Source organism: Candoia aspera, chromosome 1 (genome assembly GCF_035149785.1).
Source record: "Candoia aspera isolate rCanAsp1 chromosome 1, rCanAsp1.hap2, whole genome shotgun sequence".
In the NCBI taxonomy this organism is placed as follows: Eukaryota; Metazoa; Chordata; class Lepidosauria; order Squamata; family Boidae; genus Candoia; species Candoia aspera.
This window is the reverse complement of record NC_086153.1, coordinates 73014357-73036206: the sequence shown is the minus strand read 5'-3', so window position 1 is coordinate 73036206 and position 21850 is coordinate 73014357. Positions and strand designations below refer to the sequence as shown.

The 21850-nt window shown below is 39.4% G+C and overlaps 1 protein-coding gene across 1 annotated transcript in view; it reads left to right on the top strand.

The window, feature by feature from the left end:
* SLC35F3 (solute carrier family 35 member F3) overlaps positions 1-21850 on the top strand; it is a 37142-nt gene that overhangs the window by 11486 nt on the left and 3806 nt on the right. The window contains exons 2-5 of the mRNA XM_063306722.1: positions 501-825; positions 9608-9827; positions 14824-14949; positions 21279-21471. Coding sequence (XP_063162792.1) covers positions 501-825; positions 9608-9827; positions 14824-14949; positions 21279-21471 — 864 coding nt within the window. The remainder of the gene's footprint in view (positions 1-500; positions 826-9607; positions 9828-14823; positions 14950-21278; positions 21472-21850) is intronic.

The window sequence follows — 21850 nt, the reverse complement described above, 5'->3', positions numbered from 1 at the left end:
ATTTCTAGGTAGTATTTTTGTCAAAGTAATAAGATCCTGGGGAATTTCAGTTGAGTTGCTTCTGATTTAAAAGTAAGTAAAGTCTCCTTTGAGTTGGGCTTGATTCCTGGTCACATCACAAAACATCCATGAGTTTTCTTGGCCAGAAATGGGTTGGCACTGCCTTTTTCTAAGATGATTTTTTTTTTACTTCCCAGTCTAGCCTATAGCTTTTGTGTTTGTCTCCCATCGAAACAGGTCTGGCCCTTTGGAACCCAGCAGGTTTGGCCTGGTGCTGCTGTCTGTTGAGACACTTCTGACTTAGGCTAGTGTAATTCATGTCTTAATTCATAGAACTATTTCAAAATAGTTCCAATTGGGACAGTTTCATTTGATACATCCTCTCCTTGAGTTGAGATCCACATATGATGCAATTTCAGATTTTCTGCTTTGAAAATAAAAGGGTGCAGAATATACTTCACTGAGTCTAACATTCCCCCTCTTTCTTTTGCTTTTCTCAGGGGATGAGCGCTCCCATGATTGCACAACACCAGCAGAAGCTCAGACACAAGCTGGGATGGAAGCTGGTGGAAGAGGGAGCCGATGTTGCCAAACTTGCTCTGTGATCCAGCTTAAGAAAATTTTCTGGGGAGTAGTGGTGGTACTTGGTGTCTGCTCTTCCTGGTCAGGATCAACCCAGCTAGCAAAACTGACCTTTAAAAAATTTGATGCACCCTTCACTTTGACATGGTTTGCAACAAACTGGAACTTTTTATTCTTTCCTTTGTATTACGTTGGACATGTCTGTAAGTCAGCTGAAAAACAATCTCCCCAACAAAGATACGGGTAAGAGGAAGTTGTCATATTTTGCTGTGTTGTCTTCTCTTCTCTTCTCTTAGATGTTTCATTAAGCTATTTGTTTAAAATATCTTTTAAAAAAGGACTATAAGTTATTTGCCAAAATAGAAGGAAGATAAGGACATTGCAAAGAAGTAGAGGAAAGCAGAATTTATATTACACATTTCTGCTAAAACTAAATGAATATTAGTTTTAATGGACATCTACACCCTCTCTTGCGCTCTTTTTGTTGCTGTTGTTCATTGGGCTAATTGGGATAATTAAAATCATAATTTAACTGTCTATTGCTTTATCGGCAAAATATAAGTGGTCTTCCCTATAATTGCCATAGCTATCATCAGAAGAGTTACATAAATTTATTTTACCAGATGTCCATTTAGAGATATCATTTAGTTTTAGTAGAAATGTGTAATATAACTCACAGTGGTGGGATGCCCTGTTATCATTTTGCTCTTGAGAACCTGTTTCAAGACCTCCATTTACCCTTCTTACACATCTTTGTCTTTAAGCTGGACTTGGATTAGACAGCAGTTCAGATAGATGATATACTCTTTACAGTACCATCTGTAGAGTGGATATACTCTATAAAATGAAAATGTGGCAACAAGAATGTGTTCTTATTGATGCTGCTACAAGTTCCTATCTACAAATGGGGGACTTGCTGGGTGCTTGGAAGGCTGTTCACCCACGTTTGCAGATGATTTATTTTGAATTAAAGTGAGAAAGATGGAGTGTAGAGCTTGAAGAGAAGGGTGGTGGTGGAATTAACCATTACATGGCACCTAATATATTATATGCACATAATAAGAAAAAAGAAACCCTTCCACAATATGACAAGATTCAACTTTCAGTTGAATAGGAATTCTTTATGGTAAGGTAAGGCTGATTGAATCATAGCTTAGATCCAAGTATTGATTAAATTTCAAAGGTTATGTCAACCCAGTTGATCCTTACATTAGAATGCAAACATGTAACTTGAAAAAAAAGTATTTCACCTTATTTTCATAAGATACTTCTTACATAATGTAATTTAGGTCACTGTTACAAGTGAAGAGTCAGTATAGCTAAACAATGGATATATTTGGGAGGCTTACACACTGTGAGAAGAAAATCCTGTGGTATCTTAGAATTCATATTGTAATGTATGCATTTCGATGCATTTAATCTTCTTTTAAAAATGACAGTTAAATTGTTCAGAACTTCAACAATAAAGATAAAATCAGAAAAAGACGTTATTGTCTAGAACCTCAGTGTAATGACCAGAACACTCGAGCATTCACTCAATGACAGTCCATAAGCCTTTGCTTATTTAACTGGTTAATGAAGTGAAGCGTTCGATACAAGGTAAAAGTTGCGAATGGCATTTCCTGCACATTTTGCAGTTTAAAATCACAAAAGCCTCTAATTCCCCCCCACTACCCTCAAAGGTATGCACCCCCCTCCCCGTGCCAGCAGATGGCTTGAATGGTATGCTGCCTGTTAACCTTGGGGCAAGGAGCATCTAGCCCAAGCAAAATGATTCACACTCCAGTCCAACTCCCCCTCCCTGCTGGCGCAGTCTGCTGACACAGGTTGCTTGAAGATGGATGCAAGTCCGATAAGATGTTCTGGGAACATTTGATCGGGGAGTTCTGACACTCAGTGATCTGCTCTTCATTTTCCCAGACACATGAAACATGACTACCATAAAGAGTTCACAGCTGCTTGTATCATAAAGAGCTCACAGTTGATCAGAAAGATGCAGTAGATGAGTAGTCTGTTTCTGGGCAATATCTAAATGCACGTGCACTTGTGTTCAGGAGCAATCAAACTTGTTTTTAATATTTTATTCTCATCACATGCATTGACATATACTGCTCTGGAAAACAATGATTCACTCGAAGAACAGTGGAACTGACCCTTGTAGGATTCGTGTTGGAGTCCAATTAAGTGGGTGGGTTTTAGAAAATAGGAGGTTGAAGATAAAGACTAGTGGCTCTGCTGTTTCTGTTCTTGCTTCATTTCAAGCCTTTTAGCTTTATGGGTTAAGGCAGGAGTTCTCAAAATGTGGGTCATGGCCATCCAGAAGTCATCAACAACCCAGACAGAGTTCAAAGGTTTCTTTTAAACCTGATCAGGCTTAGCAAGCAAAGTAGGTGTACTGTCAAAATAACATTTTGAAGGTTTTGAAACCATAATCTCTGTTTTTTGTGCTTATCCAATTGCTTTTTGTCGAATGATTCAAGCCACTAAGGAAGAGATAGCCCCCAAGGAAAGGAAGTAAAATATTTAAAAGATATATGGATTTGAATTAATGTGTCTGAAAGATGGGTTTTGCATGGCACTGAAGAAAAATACCTTGCAGCCCTGCCCTTCCCCATTCCTTTCAAACAGCCCCACCTGTCTAACTTGATCAGGGATGTCTGCAGGCTGTGGTCAAAAAAGTCTAGATGGCAGCCACAATGCAACTGAAGCTGTGCTTGTTTTTTATATGTCGCATGTGCAACACGCTCTAAAAATGAGTGGAGCTTCAACCACGCCATTATGGCTGCAATCTTGACTTTTACCAGGCCAGAAAGATAAAAGGCAAGAATTTATAGCCCAGCCCCAAGAAAAGTGGGGGAGGAGTCCCCCCACCCCTGTAGATTAGAACTGACTGAAGAGATGCTGAATTTGTTTGTTTGTTTGTTTGTTTTCTATCTTGCCATCAAAAGAGTCCCAACAGTAGACAAGATAATTCAACAACCACAGTAGGAAAATAAAACATGCACAGTAAACAAAATAGGTCACTAGGAAAGATAAAATCAATATCCATTCTAAAATAAATGGAGCAACGCACAACAATTTAATAGCATCATCCCATTAAACTAAAGCAGCTTTCCAGAGGAGCTCTATTTTAATCAACTTCCAGAAGGCAGATCAACACTGGGGAAAATATGACATCCACAGGAAGATTGTCTCAAAGCACAGGACCATGACAAATTCCACCTCCTGGCCTCAGCCCCTGAGACCTGTACCTGCTGTTTTTCCCAGGACAGGCATACTGGACAGATCCCTTTGAACTGGAGAGGACAGATCTGCAGATACCTTCGTGCCAAGCTATATAGGGCTTTATCGGTTAAAACCAGCACTGTAAATCACACCTGAAAAACTCTTGGCAGCCAATACAGGGCTTGTAGCATAGGTGCAACATGCTAGTACCATTTAATAATCAGGCAGCTGCATTTTGCACCAAATGTAGTTTCTTTAAAGGCAGTGTCATGAGTAAGGATGGCGAGCAGGGGGCTCCCACCCAGACTGTCAAGAGCATGCGTAGCACTGAGGAACTGTTCAGCCATTCAAAGAGACACAGATCGGGACCGCCTTAACCCTTGGGGGTTATATGGCTGGGTTTTTCCCACGCTTCCTCAGTTTGTTAGGATTCTTGTTAAGTACTACTAATAAATATTAGAGACCAAGTCATTGTCTCAGTGTGTTTCCTGGTAATCAGGACAGGCAGCCCCATATAGAGCTTTTTGCAGTAGTCCAACTAGGTAGTAATGAGAGTGTGAGCTGCTGTATGAGGAACTGACTGTTTTTTTTTTGAGCTAAAAGCTAAATAGAGATGGAAGCTGAGCAACTAAAATGGTTGAAGGAAAACAGCAGCTGGGTAAGTCTGCCTGATACTGCAGGAGTTGATGTCATGGAGATGAGGCAATAGAAAGGATAGCCCACTACTAGCAAGGCTTTGAAGAGGCTCATTGATGGGCTGGCAAGAGCAGAAGCAGACCAGCAAGAAAGACCCTGTGGTGGTAAGTAGTGTAGCAGCTGAAGGCCAGCAAAGAGGCCTTGCAGCAGACTGGGGTGAGGATCTTATGGCCTACCAAAGAAGCCCCTTTGAGAGGGGCCCATGAAAGAGGCCACAAAGATGGTGACCCTCTGAAGAGGTCTACTGGTGAACAGTGCCTGCCCGGTAACTTAACAGGCAGGGGGCTTCCTGGGAGAAGGCAATTTGAGGTGATAGGTTCCCCATCATGTTAGGCCTATTAAGCCTTCATCAAGCCTTCAGCTGGCCCAAGGCCTAATCATGTAGATCACTGAGGAAATAAGGAGTTTGTCACCCTACCTGCCTGTAACAGTGTACTTTGTAGGGAAAAAAAATCAGTACCAGCAGCTCTTAACATGTTCCAGTTTTTACTGTAGTAACCTCTTGTTCTTATCAGGAATGCCAGTTTGGGGAGTCAGAAATGTACAGTTTGATGGTACACTTGATTTGCTTCAGAATATTCATATTTTATTCTAAGCCATATGTCCAATGAATGATTGCATATAGAGCTTAAACCTCAATTTCACGATTATATTCAGAGTTGTTCCTCTGTGAAGCTGCTCAGAGCCAGCTTTGATTGGAGCAGTTTATAAGCTTTGTAAAATAACAGTAATAGTAATACAATCTAGTGGAATATAATTTTTCTTCTACTGCCTTTAAAAAAGCACATTTATATAGGAAAGTAAAGGGATTTCATTTCCATTGTATCATGAATTAGCAATATACATACTCCAATTCTTAGCATTTGATTGTTTCCCCTTTTCCTTAAACATGTTTGGTTTTGAACAAAAAGAGAATGTTACCAATCAGCTTCCTAGAAACCTGACATTCAACAAATTAACAACAGGATTGGCTATGAAAAATATTTGCTAGAACATGTCTAGCATTCAAAAATTGTTTCTTCAAATGAGAAGGGAAGATCAAAATAGTAAAATTAAATAAAAACATGGCATTTAAAAGTTATTGTACTATATGAAATTCTTGTTATAATTCTGGAGAAAGACCTAAGGATAACATTCTTATCTCTAAAAATCTAGTTTACTTATCTTGGAATAGCACACCTCTCCCTCATTTCATGATAACTCAGCTGTCAAAGTTCAGCTACCTTTAATGTATAAAGATCAGAATTTATCAGTGATTATTAGTGTCTACCAGAACATCAGGAATCCTTAAGTCATATCTCACTTAATCTATAAAGCCATTCAGTATTCTCTTTAGAATCCATAAATGTATATATAATACAGCTCAACTTTTGCCAGAACATACAGGACCAGGCAATTTATGGCCCTTCAAATGTTATTGATCTTCAGCTTCCAGCTGCCTTACCCAACATGGCCAATGATTAAGGATGTTAGCATTCAGCATGTTTTGTCAACATCTGGAAAGGCACTTCCTTGCTTGCAAATCCTAGGCCCACAAGAATACAGCTGGCTTTCAATATTTTATCTCCTTTGGTATACACTGAAATAGTTTTGGAAATTTTACTACCACTATTTATTATTTATTTTGCAATTGTGACAGACAAACCTAAACATCATCACTGATGATTGGCCATGCTAACAGGGTGATAAGAGTTGAAGTTCAGCCACATTGGAAGGGAAATGACTTCCTGTTTATAAATAGTAAATAAATAGGATAATCATTTAGACTTTCTCCTCTCTACATGTGAAAATTTGGATCAAACCATCATTTTTTTTTAATATGGCAGCCACTTATTTAAAGTTGCAATGGGCCTGTGCTAAAGGGAAAAATACCTTTCTAAGAAGAGTACCATGGGTTCATTAAGAATTCTAAGTCTTTATAATATATAACCACTTTTCTTAAAACCTGTCAGTATCTGGTTCCCTTGAGGGGGAATTTCCCCACCTTTATTACAAATGTATTCCACAGTTTTCTGCTTAGATGGCTTTGAAAGAGGATTGGACAAATAAGTGCTGATATTTGTTGATTTAAAAAATGCCTCAGTTTGAGCAGCATATTAAGAGATGTGTTTCCTATTGGTAGGCATGATCATCTGACAGGCACTTACATTGGTTTTATTCATTTGCATTTATTTAAGCTGATATTTTTTAAAAGCCAGCATAATATGGAGTTGTTAACCTAACTGAATGGTTTGTTTAATTTTTTGGTATTATGCTGCTGATTTGTTCTAAGATGGGATTGTGGTTCTGTTTTTCCCAGACTCATTCAATAATTAATATCATAAAATGGAAAAAGAGACCAACGAATACCAACCAATTGGCCTTTTTATGTGAAGCCACTCTTACATTGTAGAATCCATTGAAAAGGACATTTGCATTCTCACCTGCTGTAGTGAATATGGTGAGGTTCCCTTTCAAGAGATTCATATACTGAGAGATTTAGAGACAAGTAGCTGACCTGTCCTTCCCAGGTAATGGGCAGAGAAACGCCCAAATGCTGAAGAGCCAAGCAGGAGAGGTGATTTCTTCACACAGGTGGGCCTTTACAAGAGGGGAGGGCACTTTCCATTTTGTCTGCATCTTTTGGCCTTTGTTTCCCCTTCTATGAGGCTGACCACAAATCAAGCCACGGCAAAGCTCAGCCAACTGTAGCCCAGCCTGAATGTAGTGAATCTGGATACCAAGCTGGGATCAGTGAAGCTTGTTCCAGTATAGATTCTGTTATTGCTTTATCCCATGGACTTAGATTGGGGCTGTATGTGTGCTTGTATGAGACCGTGGGCTGGAGAAAGCAACTGAGATAACTTCTCCAGAAAGCAGTTGCTCATTTTTTCTCCTTTTTATTTTCTTCTCTTCAACTTTCTTGTAGGACTCTGATCCAGGTAGTCCTCGTTTACCAACCACAGTTGGGACCAGCAACTTGGTTGTTAAGTGAAGCGGTCACTAAGTGAAACCACGATTGTGCTTATGATCTTACTTCAGCTTTCCTTTGCTTTACAGAGCTGCAAAGGTCGTAAATGTGAAGATTAGTTGTAAAGTTACTTTTTCATCACCATTGTAACTGCGAACGGTCCTAAATGAGGCAGTTGCTAAGCAAGGACTACCTGTATATGACTGAAATGTAAAATGCATAGTCATTCTAGGAAAGGGATCTAGCCTTTAGCACATGCTTCCCCCACCAGCCCTGGTGACTGAAGGAAACAGGATTATGTCTTACACCTCCCTGATAAGGGACAGTGAAGAGAGGAATTCTCTCGAGTAAAATGGCTGGTTTCCGCATGCAGAGATGGCTCTTTGCAGGAGCTTCCAGGAGGGTGCCACAGGGTTGTGGACAGAGGGTTTGAGAGCCCTCACAGTCATGGGAATCAGCCAGAGCCCAGGCCACCGCATCTTGAGCATCCATCCACATGCCTCCCCTTATAACTGGGATCCATTTCTTCCTTTCCCTGTCTGTATAGTACAGATTCTTGCTCAGTACAAAAAATTTAGAAGGTTTGGGTTGACAGGTCTGATCTGGGCATCTTGAGCATCCATCCACATGCCTCCCCTTATAACTGGGATCCATTTCTTCCTTTCCCTGTCTGTATAGTACAGATTCTTGCTCAGTACAAAAAATTTAGAAGGTTTGGGTTGACAGGTCTGATCTGGGCACAGATACAAATATGCTTTACACTTATATACTGGCCTTGCCTCTCTCTTCCTCTTTAGGACAAGTCAACAGTTCTTTCCCCTCTTTTGTGGGAAGGGGCGGGGGAGCCTTATTAACAACACTTTTCTGCTGATATAAGGCTTGTTTATTGCTACAAACATGTTATTGTACCTCACTCCAATTATTTCTTAATGAGGCTTGCTCTGTCAAATTTTGTGTGTGCGTGTATGTGTGTGAATTGCTATTCGTTTTTTTATTGACTGGGATAAGATGATCTTCCCTAGAGTCTACCAATTTTCTGAATTGGTTTTGCTGTTTTTACATAGAACAGATGAAGTACTCAGATGACATGCTTTTTGAAAAATCTTCAATTATATTTGTAGATTTTTTTTTAAAAAATCAAGACAATTTCATAATTGCCTTAAATTTTGTCTAGATTCAAAGATACTGGCCTTTACTTTTGAGTTAATACACTCCATGTATAGGCTTAATAAAAACAGTAAGACTTGAAACACTTGGCATTGTTCATACTGATTTTTTTAAAATTTATTTTCTATCCCGCCTTTATTATTTTTACAAATAACTCAAGGCAGGGAACATACCAAATACTCCTTCCTCCTCCTCTTTTCCCCACAACAACAACCCTGTGAGGTGAGCTGGGCTGAGAGAGAGTGACTGGCTCAAGGTCACCCAGCCGGCTTTCATGCCTAAGGCAGGACTAGAACTCTCAGTCTCCTGTTTTCTAGCCCACTAGACCAAACTGGCTTTCAAAGTACACTAGGAGTTAGGTGATGTAACAGCCTGTTCAATTGCCCCAACTAGCTGTCCAAAATTCAGTTGAGATAGAAAGTAGTATGTTATGATTTCTTTGGACTCTGAACTTCTTGTTGGTACAGGCAATTGACGAAAGAGGATTAAGTAGAGCAGTGTGTATGTCTATGTGCGCATGTGCATATGTGTTTATGTGTGAAGGGATGGTGATTTGGAAGGACACTGTCACTTGCTTTCCTTTTTCTTTTGGAGTAATCAGAAGTTTAGCTGTTTAGAATTTGTTCTGGTGCCAGAAAAGCTTACAGTCAAAGATGTAAGTTTCTTTTAAGACTGACTGACTGATTAGATTTATAACCTGCTTTTCATTCAGGGGCTCAAGGAAGTATGTATGTAGTGTTCCCTCCTCCTAGTTTACTCTGCCAGGACACCTCTGTTTAGTAGGTTGGGCTGAGAGAGAATAAGTGTTCCAAAGTTAGCCAGTCAGTTTCCATGACTGAGGGTGCACTAGAGGCTTCACTTGGCCTTTGATTTGATCCAGTGTTGGTTAACAATGCAGCTGATACAGAACAGGTTAGTCTTTTAAGATGCTACGGGATTCTTGAGATTAGTTCTTCCTTAGGGTCTAATATTCTTTTCTTCTTGTAGGGAGTGTTGTCGATTTTTTGGAGACAATGGCTTGACGCTGAAGGCATTTTTTACCAAGGTAGCACCTTTCGGTGTTCTTTGGACACTCACAAACTACCTGTACTTACATGCAATAAAAAAAATAAACACTACGGATGTCTCCGTTTTGTTCTGCTGCAACAAAGCTTTTGTGTTCTTGCTTTCGTGGATTGTTCTCAGGGACAGATTCATGGGAGTGAGGGTAAGTCTCTCTTTTTTTCTACCATTGGTACCTGCACACATCTTTTGCTTAAACATTTTTAACAATTTCCCTATGGGAGAATGAGAGTATAAATTATTTAATTTTATGCATTAAAAACTGATTTCTTGTTATGCTTTGAGGTTGTTATTGCTGTATTATTATCATTATAACTTAGCCTTGGAATTCCTGTGCCTTCTTTCTTCAAAAGTTAGTCATGACCTGAAACAGGCATCTCTGTTCTTAAATAATTTTGACCTCTCAGTTTTCATAGAGTGACACCTCTTATAACCAAAATTTAAGCTTTCCATTTTGTTGGCTTTGTTGTTGATGTGCTTATTTTAATTCCATATTTCTTCATTTTTCCTATTAAGCAGATTTTTCTTCTAAGTTTAAAGCTTAACTCTTACTGGCAATCAGCCTTCACCAACCAAGATAGTGTTGATATACAGATAGTCCTAACTTAACAACCATTCGTTTAATGACGATTCAGACTTATGATGGTGCTGAAAAACCCAGCTTATGAACAGTCCTCACACTTATGACCGTTGCAGCGTCCCCATAGTCATGTGATCATGAATTGGGCACTTGGCAACCAGTTTGCATTTATGACCATTGCAGCATCCTGTGGTCACATGATCACCATTTTTGACCTTCCCAGCCGGCTTCTGGCAAGCAAAACCAGTGGGGAACCACTTGATTTGCTTAACAACCTCATGCTTCACTTAATGCCTGCAGTAATTCGCTTAATGACCCTCACAAAAAAGTTTGTAAAATTGGGTCGGATTTGCTTAACAACCACTTTATTTAGCAACGGAAATTCCAGTCCCAATTGTGGTTGTTAAGTGAGGAATACCTGTATATATGGGGGGGGAGGGAGAGGGAGAGGGGGGTATTGGGATAGTGTCAGTTATTTATTTGCTTGTTTGTTTATTAAATATATAAGCTGCTGGACTTCATCACAACTCTGGGGAGTATACAATATAAAACAATTTAAAACAGAGTGATATATGAGATCGGTGGTGGAGAAATACGACAAATAAATAAATAAAATTAAACAATGGAATACAAATAGCGCAAAAGCAAGTATCTGGAAAAATAACATAAATTCTAACAAATCAATCCTCCCCACTCTAGGTCAAGGCCTGGGGGAAGAGCCAGGTTTTAAGAGCTTGTTTAAACAAGGCCAGGTTGGGGGCCATATGAATTTCAGCCCTCATAATGATCTGACTTAGATTAAGAGAGTGTCTACATAAGGTCTAGTCGTATACTTGATGGATATGAATTGCACATTCATAAAACCTGTTGAGCTTTGAGATAGCCGACTGGAACTGGATGATATAAATATCTAATATTATTGCTCCATTATCTCTGCTGGCTTCCCCGCTTTTACATTTTAAAGCTCTTCAGAGTCTGGAACCACACTAGCTAAAGGAGCCTCTCACTCCTTTACAAGTGGAAGTATCTATCTAGACCCTGAGGTACCCAAGAGGCACTTTTTCAGGCCTCTGCCCTGTGTTATTTTTATCATGTCTTTTAAACTATCCTGTAAATCTGTTTGATTGTACCTTTGTTTTATTTTCAAGTAATTGGCTACATCATATTCTTTATTTTTTTCCCTAACACCTTGTTTGACCTTATACTATGAGTCAGCCTGGGAACTTACTATTATAAAAAAGCCTACAGTAATGTCATTCTCTAAGATCGTGGGGCCTCCAGCTAATTAACCAAATGTCCTGAACTGTCCTTTCCTTTAAGTTTTATGCGTTTTCACGGTTGATCTCCAATTTGTCCTCTGAATGTTTTTTTTTTAAAATCTGGGTGCTGCAGTGATGGATTGACATCCATTCTTAATTATGATGATGCCAAAATTACAGAACATGTATTGTGACATTTGTCTTGCAGGGTTGCATGCAAGTTCATAAGGGAAGAGTCTGCATCACAATATTGCATTGAACATTTTGACATTTGCCTCCCTTGCCCTCTCACAGACCTCTATGCTGTGGTGTATGAATCTAAATATTTTCTTTCAGTTAAGAGTAAGTTGAAGAGCACATTGCATTCTGACAGCTGTAATTCTCTACCTGCCAAGTTATATCAATAGTGAGGGGAAGCTCCTTCAGGTGTGGCAAGCAAAACGATAAGGAGAAATTGAAGACCTTAATGTCTCTGTAACTATTTAAAATATTTACCAACATCTGTACAAATATTTTTGTACTAAAGAAGATCATATCTAGAATTATATAATCAAGGAAGCCTATTCTATTAAAAGCTGCCAAAACCCTGCTTTGCTTTGCTTCTCTTCTCTTCTCTTTCCTTTCTTTCCTGCTCTTTTTCTTGTTTGCTTTCCTATCTCTTCTCTTTCTGCCTGGCACAGTTCCTTCTTTCCTTTCTCCCCACTGACACATCACAGGCATTGAGGAGAGGGTTGGGGTCACTCCTCCCACTTCTCCTGTGCCCTCTACCATGCCTGTGACTTGTCAGCTGAGCTAACAAGTACAGAGAAGGGGCACAGGGTGAAGTGGGAGGGGGCAATTGATAATGATCAAGCTCTATTGCCAAATAATGATGCAAGGGAATGGCAGCGCTGGCTGCAATAGTCCACATAAAACCTTACAGGTGGTAGGGAAAGTGCTGCTCAGGCATTATGCTGATAGATGCCTCTGCAGAAGCTTGGTGTACAGGCTTTCCTGTTGCCCCAACCAAAATGGCCATGGGTGGCAGTCCCAACAACCAGAGGAAGGGAGACAGGCCTACTGCAGCCTAGAGCGGCGAACAGGAGCTGAATAGATCCCATCCCCTGATTGTGTAATCACCCACTTAATCAAGAAAGCATGTTAGACCATGTGCATGGCAGAAACTTTATCAGGAGAAGAAGAATTATACTATTTCATAACTGGAACAGCTGAAGAAGACAACTTTAAGCTGCCCTATCTATGGGCTGAGGAAGAAGTGGAGGCAACATCTTAAGGACATGAGATATCAAAACAGTTACCAGGGCATGTTTGTGCTGCAATTTAGGGGGTACAAGGACCATCCGAAAGATTAGATCGGTTCCAAGGAATTACCTCACTTACAGTATGTGCTTAACAGAAGGCACATTTTTGTCCTTAAGCTGGCAAAATGAGGCTATCAATGCTATAATGAAGTCAGTGGGGATCATGGTGTCAAAAGGCAGTCAACTGAAAGCTAAGCAGCATTTTCTATAAAACTGTATTACCATTATTTCCTTCTCCAGCATTGGCTTATCCTTCTGAATCAATGATAACACATGGATTAATTTCAGCAACTACAAATATGAACCCTTTCCATTATGAAAAGATTCTTCAGCTACAGCACTACCATTTAGTACAAGGGAAGGAAGGATAATGCCACAGTATACATCCTCCCCATCTGTGATTCCCCTATAGGATGTTAGGAGCCTGTGCTTTCTACCTCCTGTCTCTGTCAACTGATAATCCATTCTGAAATGAAACCAATCCCTCTCACTAGGGGGCAGTTCATTTTTATTCCTATTCCTATTTTATACCTATTTTCAAACAGACCTACTGTATACTTCCAAGAATCCCCAAAGTGTGCTCAAACATTTAGATGTCCCATTTCCCCACTCCATCCCTAAACTGATAGGTATTCTAAACTCTCTGTAAGAAAGACAATTTTAGGCTACCTAGCTCATTTTGTTGTTGTTGTTTATTCGTTTAGTCGCTTCTGACTCTTCATGACTTCATGGACCAGCCCATGCCAGAGCTTCCTGTCGGTCGTCAACACCCCCAGCTCCCCCAGGGACGAGTCCGTCACCTCTAGAATATCATCTATCCATCTTGCCCTTGGTCGGCCCCTCTTCCTTTTGCCTTCCACTCTCCCTAGCATCAGCATCTTCTCCAGGGTGTCCTGTCTTCTCATTATGTGGCCAAAGTATTTCAGTTTTGCCTTCCATATCATTCCCTCAAGTGAGCAGTCTGGCTTTATTTCCTGGAGGATGGACTGGTTTGATCTTCTTGCAGTCCAAGGCACTCTCAGAATTTTCCTCCAACACCACAGTTCCAAAGCATCGATCTTCCTTCTCTCAGCCTTCCTTATGGTCCAGCTCTCGCAGCCATATGTTACTACGGGGAACACCATTGCTTTAACTATGCAGACCTTTGTTGTCAGTGTGATGTCTCTGCTCTTAACTATTTTATCGAGATTTGTCATTGCTCTTCTCCCAAGGATTAAGCATCTTCTGATTTCCTGACTGCAGTCAGCATCTGCAGTAATCTTCGCACCTAGAACTACAAAGTCTTTCACTGCTTCTACATTTTCTCCCTCTATTTGCCAGTTATCAATCAAGCTGGTTGCCATAATCTTGGTTTTTTTGAGGTTTAGCTGCAAGCCAGCTTTTACACTTTCTTCTTTCACTTTCATAAGACTCCTCAGTTCCTCTTCGCTTTCAGCCATCAGAGTGGTATCATCTGCATATCTGAGATTGTTAATGTTTCTTCTAGCAATTTTGACCCCAGCCTTGGATTCCTCAAGCCCAGCACGTCGCATGATGTGTTCACCTAGCTCATTTACTCTGTAGTTAAATTTGCAGTATAATTACGGCCAACATTTTTTTTCAGTGAAATCAGCATGTTCAATGTACTGTTCTGTTCCATATTACTTTTTCTACAGTCCTACTCTAGGTGCCTTTTCTAAAAGTTCAGTGCTGCAAACATAGATCTGATAATATACATAACTGTTCAAGAACAGATTTCTCAATAATGGTATGTTGGTATACAGTATAACTATACAGTGGAAATCCTGGCTAGTTTTGGCTTGGGTTTTATCTTTAGTAGCCTTTTGTGTAATCCTGTCCAAAGTGGGTAAGATGCATCTGGAGTGTACTCACTTGAGTTAGGCTTTTGAGAAATTCTCTTAATACTGGCTAAAGTCTTAGGAAAGATCACAGTTTAATGTGTTACAAGGGCTGGCAGGACTTTTGGGCCCATTAACATTTTGCTTCTGTGTATCCAAATAGATTGTCGCTGCTATACTTGCTATTGCAGGGATAGTTATGATGACTTATGCAGATGGATTCCACAGTCATTCAGTTATTGGAATAGCACTTGTTGTGGGATCTGCCTCAATGTCAGCTCTTTACAAGGTAAGTGTAGTAGTGAGCTTAACTCATTAGTCGACAGGCTTGAATCTTGGGAGCTACAGCCAAACAGTGGATGACCGAATGTGTCCAAGTTCTGCTTTCAGTTCAGTTCATCCTGTACAGAGTCATGTTTTCACTGAGCTTCTACAGAATTAAAGTTCCACATGGGGTTGTTAAATCAGCTAGTTATCCCTATGGGAACTAATGTAGTGTCAGCCCTCCCAGGAAAACCAGATAGGGAACATAATGAGATGAGCTAATCCTACTTTATTGTAAGGCTACATTAACAGAATCTTGCAAGTCTGAAAGTACAGATCTCCCGCCCTCCCAATTTACTGCCTGAGTAATTAGGGTGGTCCCTTCCTAAGTTTCTTTCTGTTGCAGACTCCTTTCTCTTATCTGATCATTCCCTAGGCAGCATCTCTCCCCCCCACATCTTCCAAGGTCACCCTCACAGTCCATCACTTGTAGGCTTTCACAGCCAGTATCTGCTGGACAGGGTTGGGCTTCAGGGTTTAGTGACCATGGTCTAGACAATTGATTTCCTGATGTTTGACTGGCAACTGTGGCTGGTTACGCAGACCACCCTGCCTTTGAAGATGCCAGCCACAGCTGCTGGCAAAACATCAGGAAATCAGTTGTCTAGGCCACGGTCACTAAACCCTGAAGCCCAACACTGCCCAGTCTATGGTAACTGTTCAAAGGAAAATTGGTTCACACTGTATGCAAAAAACAAAACAAAACCCTGAGTAAAGGAAGAGATCCTGGAGCTGCCGATGGATCAGAGTCTGCATCAGTCCAGTACTTCCAGTTCCACGACATAAAAAAAGAGCTTAGAGTTTGGTTAGGGAAATTTGCTTACAAGTTGCTGGTTTATAACACAATAAATAATAATAGAATTAGATAAATCCAGTCCTGTTGCCACTGTGAGGGAGGAGGAAAGTGAATGCATGAATGAAAGAGATTACCTTATCTACTGATTAGTGGAGATGTTTACATCTCCACTAATGGTAATGCTTTCACTTTGGGAGCAGGCAAGGGAGAATAGGTCATACCCTTGAAGAGTATCCGGAAGCTGTAGCTGGTGCAAAATGCAGCTGCAGGGGCGATCTTGGGTTTCCCAAGATCAGCACACGTCACTCCTTTGCTCCGCGAGCTGCACTGGTTGCCAGTATGCTTCTGGGTCCAATTCAAGGTGTTGGTTATCACCTTTAAAGCCCTACATGGCACGAGTCCAGGTTACCTAAGGGACCGTCTCCTCCCCATCACATCAACCCATCCCACCTGGTCGTGCAGAGAGGGCATGCTACGGACCCCGTCTGCAAGAGAATTCCATCTGGTGGGGTCCAGGAGGCGGGCCTTCTCTGCAATAGCACCTGCCCTTTGGAATATCCTTCCCCTGGAAGTGAGATTGGCTCCCTCCCTCCTGGACTTTAGGAAACGGCTAAAGTCCTGATTCCGTAATTATTCCTGGGGCGGGAGAGAAAGTAGCCATTCCTGGGGATGGTTAGTTTCTTAGAAGGACCCTGTTCTGCCTGCAAATCATAAAGAACTTTCAGCCATCGAGGTTTTTATTATATTTATTGTATTATGTATTATAGTGTTTTATAGTTTTATATTTTTATTTATGTTTTATTGTAAACCGCCCAGAGTCCCTTTTGGGAGATGGGTGGTGATAAATTTGATTAATAAATAAATAAATAAGGGATGGATGAGGAAACGGCCTTTAATTTCTGTGCCCCATTCATCCAGGATGACTAAATGTTAGTGCTTTTCAAAAATTAATCCAATAATTATGCAAAGTTGGTATTGTTTCTAGGCATTAGTATGTTGCACAATTGTGCTTTTTATACAAAGAAGAAAGATAGATTGGGTGATCTTTTGAGCAGGGGGAGGAGGGGAGAACATCACTGCCTTCTCCCAAAGGAGTGTTCCAGCACCTCTTCTTTGCCTTCATTCTCTACATATAATAGCTCTACCAATAACTCATGGATATTGATGTTCAAAAGAAGTAATTGAAAGTTTTGCAGATTACTTTCTGTGTCATTTGGACACATTCTGCAGTCATACTTTTATGAGTTTCTCAACCATAAGGAATAGAAATTAATTTTAAAAAATTAAAACCAAAGTTTAGGATGAAAGTCATTCTACCCAATGGCCTTGCAACACAGTAATCGGTGGGTTCCCTTACATTTTATACTTTCCTAACATAAGTTGAAATATTATATCAATATGTAATATGTGCGGATCACCTAGGGTCTATTTGCTTATATACCAAATAATTTAACAACTCTGTTTATTAAGAATAAGAGTATCCAAAATATACAAAAGATTTAAGAGTTGAGGAAATAATAAATATTTAGAATCTAATCATTTATGGTTTAGATAGTATTACATTCCTTCATGGGCATTAAATAAACATTTTTAGGAATCCAAAGCCCAGTAAATTGCTTCCAGCACTAACATAAATTTTGTTCCCTCTGGGCCTATGGTTAAATCAATATCAGGATAAAATATGATAGAGAAATGTCAGTTTCTTATTTCATACACCCATCAGTGACTTCTGCAAAATGGCAGAATGGAAGAATTTGGGGTTCAGTAATGCTGCTGAGAGGGCATTGTGTAAAAGCCAAGTCTGACCCAACAAAACTTGCTTTAAGGAAGTTTATCTTTTAATTTGGGAGTTTCCAAGTTCTGTAATAAAAGATGATATATCTCTAAAATATTTCTGGGTGGGGTTGGGAGAGGGTCTGTAGGCTACTATATAGTTTATTTATTTATTGGAGTTACATTGGGCTGCCCAACTCAAACAAAATGACTTTTGTTATGTACAGTAATTTATACCATGTAATTTGGGTACCATGGAGTTTAGATTTCTGCCAGTGTATAACTGACTCTTTTCATCTGAACTGTGCTGTTGACTTGATTTATTATAGAAATTTGTGCACTGCCAACTTGCAACATTTCTGCCCTAGGTTTTTTTTGTGAAGGCTTCCATATCTTTAAACAGCCTTCCCCAGTGAGATGTTTCCCGGTAGCCTGGACAACATAGCCAATAATCAAGAATTATAGGATTTGTAAACCAACAATGTCTGAAGCGATTAAGTTACAGAAGGGCGATTTAAAATAATAGCACCACAGCTCCTTCCATAATGGACTTGTAGGAGATTACATGAAAAAATGACCTAAGAAAACATGGACATTTCTATGCTTCCTAGGACTGTTTAATGACAATTCAATTTCACCCCAGATACTGCAGTGGAAAAGAAGTGTCTGCCACCAGCTGGTGATCAAAATATGTTCTCTGAAAGCCTTTTCTGCTATTGAAAGGCATGATATCTTCCCATTGTTCTTTTCCAGTGCCTGCCTTCATTCAGTGAAACTGAACAGGTTGTGTATACTTGTTAGGTGACTCAAATGTAAAGTCTTCAAGTACATGCCTGGTCAGTATGGGAAGCATGACATATAAATACAGCATTCAGCTTTGCCTGAACATACGCATCTGTTGTTCTATGACATTTGTTTGTGTTAAATCAGAGTGCTGGTAGAAGAACCAAAATAAAACAAAGATTTAAAAAGTAAGGTTAAAGAGGCTAAATCATTCCCCCTTTTTTAAAGAAGATAAAATACAAACAGTCCATCTGAAATTAATTAGCCATTCAAACCTGGTGTGTGTGTTTGTGTGAAAATAGAAGTCAAGTTTTACATTAATATTCTATAAATGAAACTTGCTATAGCTTTCCTTTTACATAGTGAAATAAGTCATCTGAGAAGTACATGGGAGCAACAAATGGTCCCTTGCAATGGCATTTTGTTAGCACATCAGTCTAACCCAAAGTTTTTAAAAAAATGAACCTCTACTGTTCATTGTAACAATTTGCAGCCATTCTGCTTACTATCCATAAATGCTGGAAAGAAAATAGAAATTATGGGCAATGATCAAAGTATGTCATCTGGATAGGAATCATTTCAGCAAGAACTGTCCAGGCATTAGTAACTTGTACTGTATGTGTGTGTATGAATGTAATCCCTGCTGGATTGAAGTAGCATGTAAGCCCCAGTAAATTAATAAATACACAGCAATGATACATGTCATTGGTAGAAGAATACATACAGTAAGTTATTAGGTACTGCTAGATGAACATTACAGGTGCACTGATTTAGTATATATGTACTTCACTGGTTATGTAGGAATTACTGTATACCAGTGGCTGTGCTGGAATCAGTGGTGTTGATGTGGAAGGCAGGGGAAAAGGAGGCAGAATGGCACAAGCAACAATGCAAAATCAGAGCACAAGGTCCCTTTTCTATGTACATTATTTTGTTGCATGTGTATGTGCATGAGAACAAACACACACACCCAGCAGAGCTTGCAGTACTGTGCTGCTTCCATCATTTGACACATCAAAAGCCTACAGATGCCAGTCACTCAAAGAACTTACCTGAATTTGTCATCACCAATGGTGATCTGGTTGTTGTTCAAAGCAGGGTCTTCACCATAGTACTTCTGTGTTAGTCAAAGCCACTTTGATATTCTCTGTTTACATTTCTCTATAAATCAAGAAACAGGAAGTTATAGTGGTAACATTGCTGCATATTCCATAATAATAGTTTACTTGTGTGTGTGCGCACGCATGCGTGTGCGTGCTGAACTTGGTTGTTTTCTTGCAGAAGTTTCATTACCAAGCTAGGTAGCATCATCATCATCTGTAAGAAAACAACCAAGCTCAGCAAGCATCAAGAACCCAACAGTTCACCTCTGTGCTACGTATCTAACGCAGTATATAAACTATAGAAATACAAATGCCAGTGCCAGCAAGAGTTTTTCTTTGTCATTAGTTCATATAAGCATTTAGTGAATCAGTTCCACTCTTATGTAGTGATCCACATTATATACCCCTTATAATGAGAAAATCCGTGGCTGCAAGGATTGGCATTTGCCACCTGGGCCTATCGCTGGCAATGGGGTTTACAAGTAAATATTGGTAAAGGCTGTTCAGTGAAGTTCATCAGATGATCTCCTCAGTTTCTCTCTGAAGGTGAGGTGGGCTTCATTTCAGTGAAATGATCTGCATTGGGAATGAAGTGGAATTAACATTCTAACTGAAAGGCAGTTTGTTATTCCATAATTCTAATAGTTGACTTTAGACATAATCACAAAGCTACACAGAAAAATGTGTGCTTTAGAAATAAATACACAATTAATATTAATTACTAAACATGAATAGGATTCAAATTAATCTAAGTGATATCATTGAGGTGACATGGAAATCGAACTGAAAAAATATACTCATTCTTCTCCATTGAAAGCAGTGGTAATTAAGGGCAAATCTGACCCCAACTCATTAACTTAGAGAATCCTGCTGATATAGAAATGTCTTCATTAAAAACATGATTAAATTTGCAGCCTTAATGTTTTACATGTAATTAAAATGAAATAGTAATTTGCAGAGGATATATTTGTAGCAGTAGCTGGGAAGGTGTGTCCCACATTTACCAGAAAGTTTGCTGAAGTAATTATAGTTTGATTGCTTGTATAAGATAGCAAAGTTGTTATAAAATCTTGATAACACAGAGAACAAAACTGAAAGATAACAATCAGAATTTCAAACAGCACAATTACTAAACAGCATTGAAAACAATTTATCCACCAGTTCACATTATTTGGGAATGCTGTTTTACAAAAAAGGCTCTGAATTGGCTGTTTATTTCTGACAGACAAAATAAGTAACCTTTATATTGATTATTGACTAAGGAACTGCACAAAACTCAATATTACAAATCTGAAATGCACTTCTGTTCCACACTGCACCTATTTATAGAAATTTACATAGCAATTTTAGCCCCTTTTTATGTGTACTACTGTGAAACTTAAATATAAATAAAGTAAAAGGTCCAGTTAGTAAAATTTTTCCTGGTGGATTTCTTTGGCTCTTTCTAGCTGGTCTTCTAAACACAGGAAGTGCTCCAGTGCTTCCAAACAAGACTTTTATCATGTAATTGCCTTACAAATTTACAAAAGTCTTCAGGAAGTCCTGGTGACACCACATTCAAAGTACTGTATAGCCCTCCTTGAGTTGTCTTCCATCTTTGTTGGAAATGACAGAATAGATCCAGAGTGGATTGTAATAGAAGCTGTTTACCTGGAAACATTCCAGCTACTTCTGAATAATAGTATAAACCAGATATTCTTTTTTCCATAACATATCTGCATTAGATAAACATGTTTTAAACTATAAATAAAGCACTTTAACTTAAGCATTTAAAGAACTTCTTACCATATATGAACAATAGTTTTTGCTTTTCAGATTGTTTTTCTCTTTACATTACAGGTTTTATTTAAGCTTCTCCTGGGCAGTGCTAAGTATGGAGAAGCTGCCTTATTTTTGTCAGTGTTAGCTGTTTTCAATATCCTTTTTGTTACCTGTATTCCTGTCATCCTTTACTTTACCAAAGTTGAATACTGGAGTTCTTTTGATGCCATTCCTTGGGGAAGCATTTGTGGATTTTCAGTCCTATTATTGAGTAAGTAAATGTTGCTCATATGTAATAACTGCATCCTTGTAAACAATTATGTTGGATAGTCTTAAGGAAAAGGAAGACTGGATCATGATTAAAGCCTACATTTTTGTTTTTAATCCGTTCAATCGTGTCCAATTCTCGGAGAATGGACAAGTCCCTGCAGTTTTCTTGGCAAGATTTTTCAGAAGTGGTTTGTCCTTGCCCTCTTCCTAGGGCCAAGAGAGGGGGACAGACCCAAGGTCACCCAGCTGGCTTTGTGCCTAAGGCAGGACTAGAACTCATAGTCTCCTGGTTTCTACCCTGGTGCCTTAACCACTAAACCAAACTGGCTCTCACAAAGCCTACTTAATCCAATCTAATTTAATATAATCCTATGCAATCC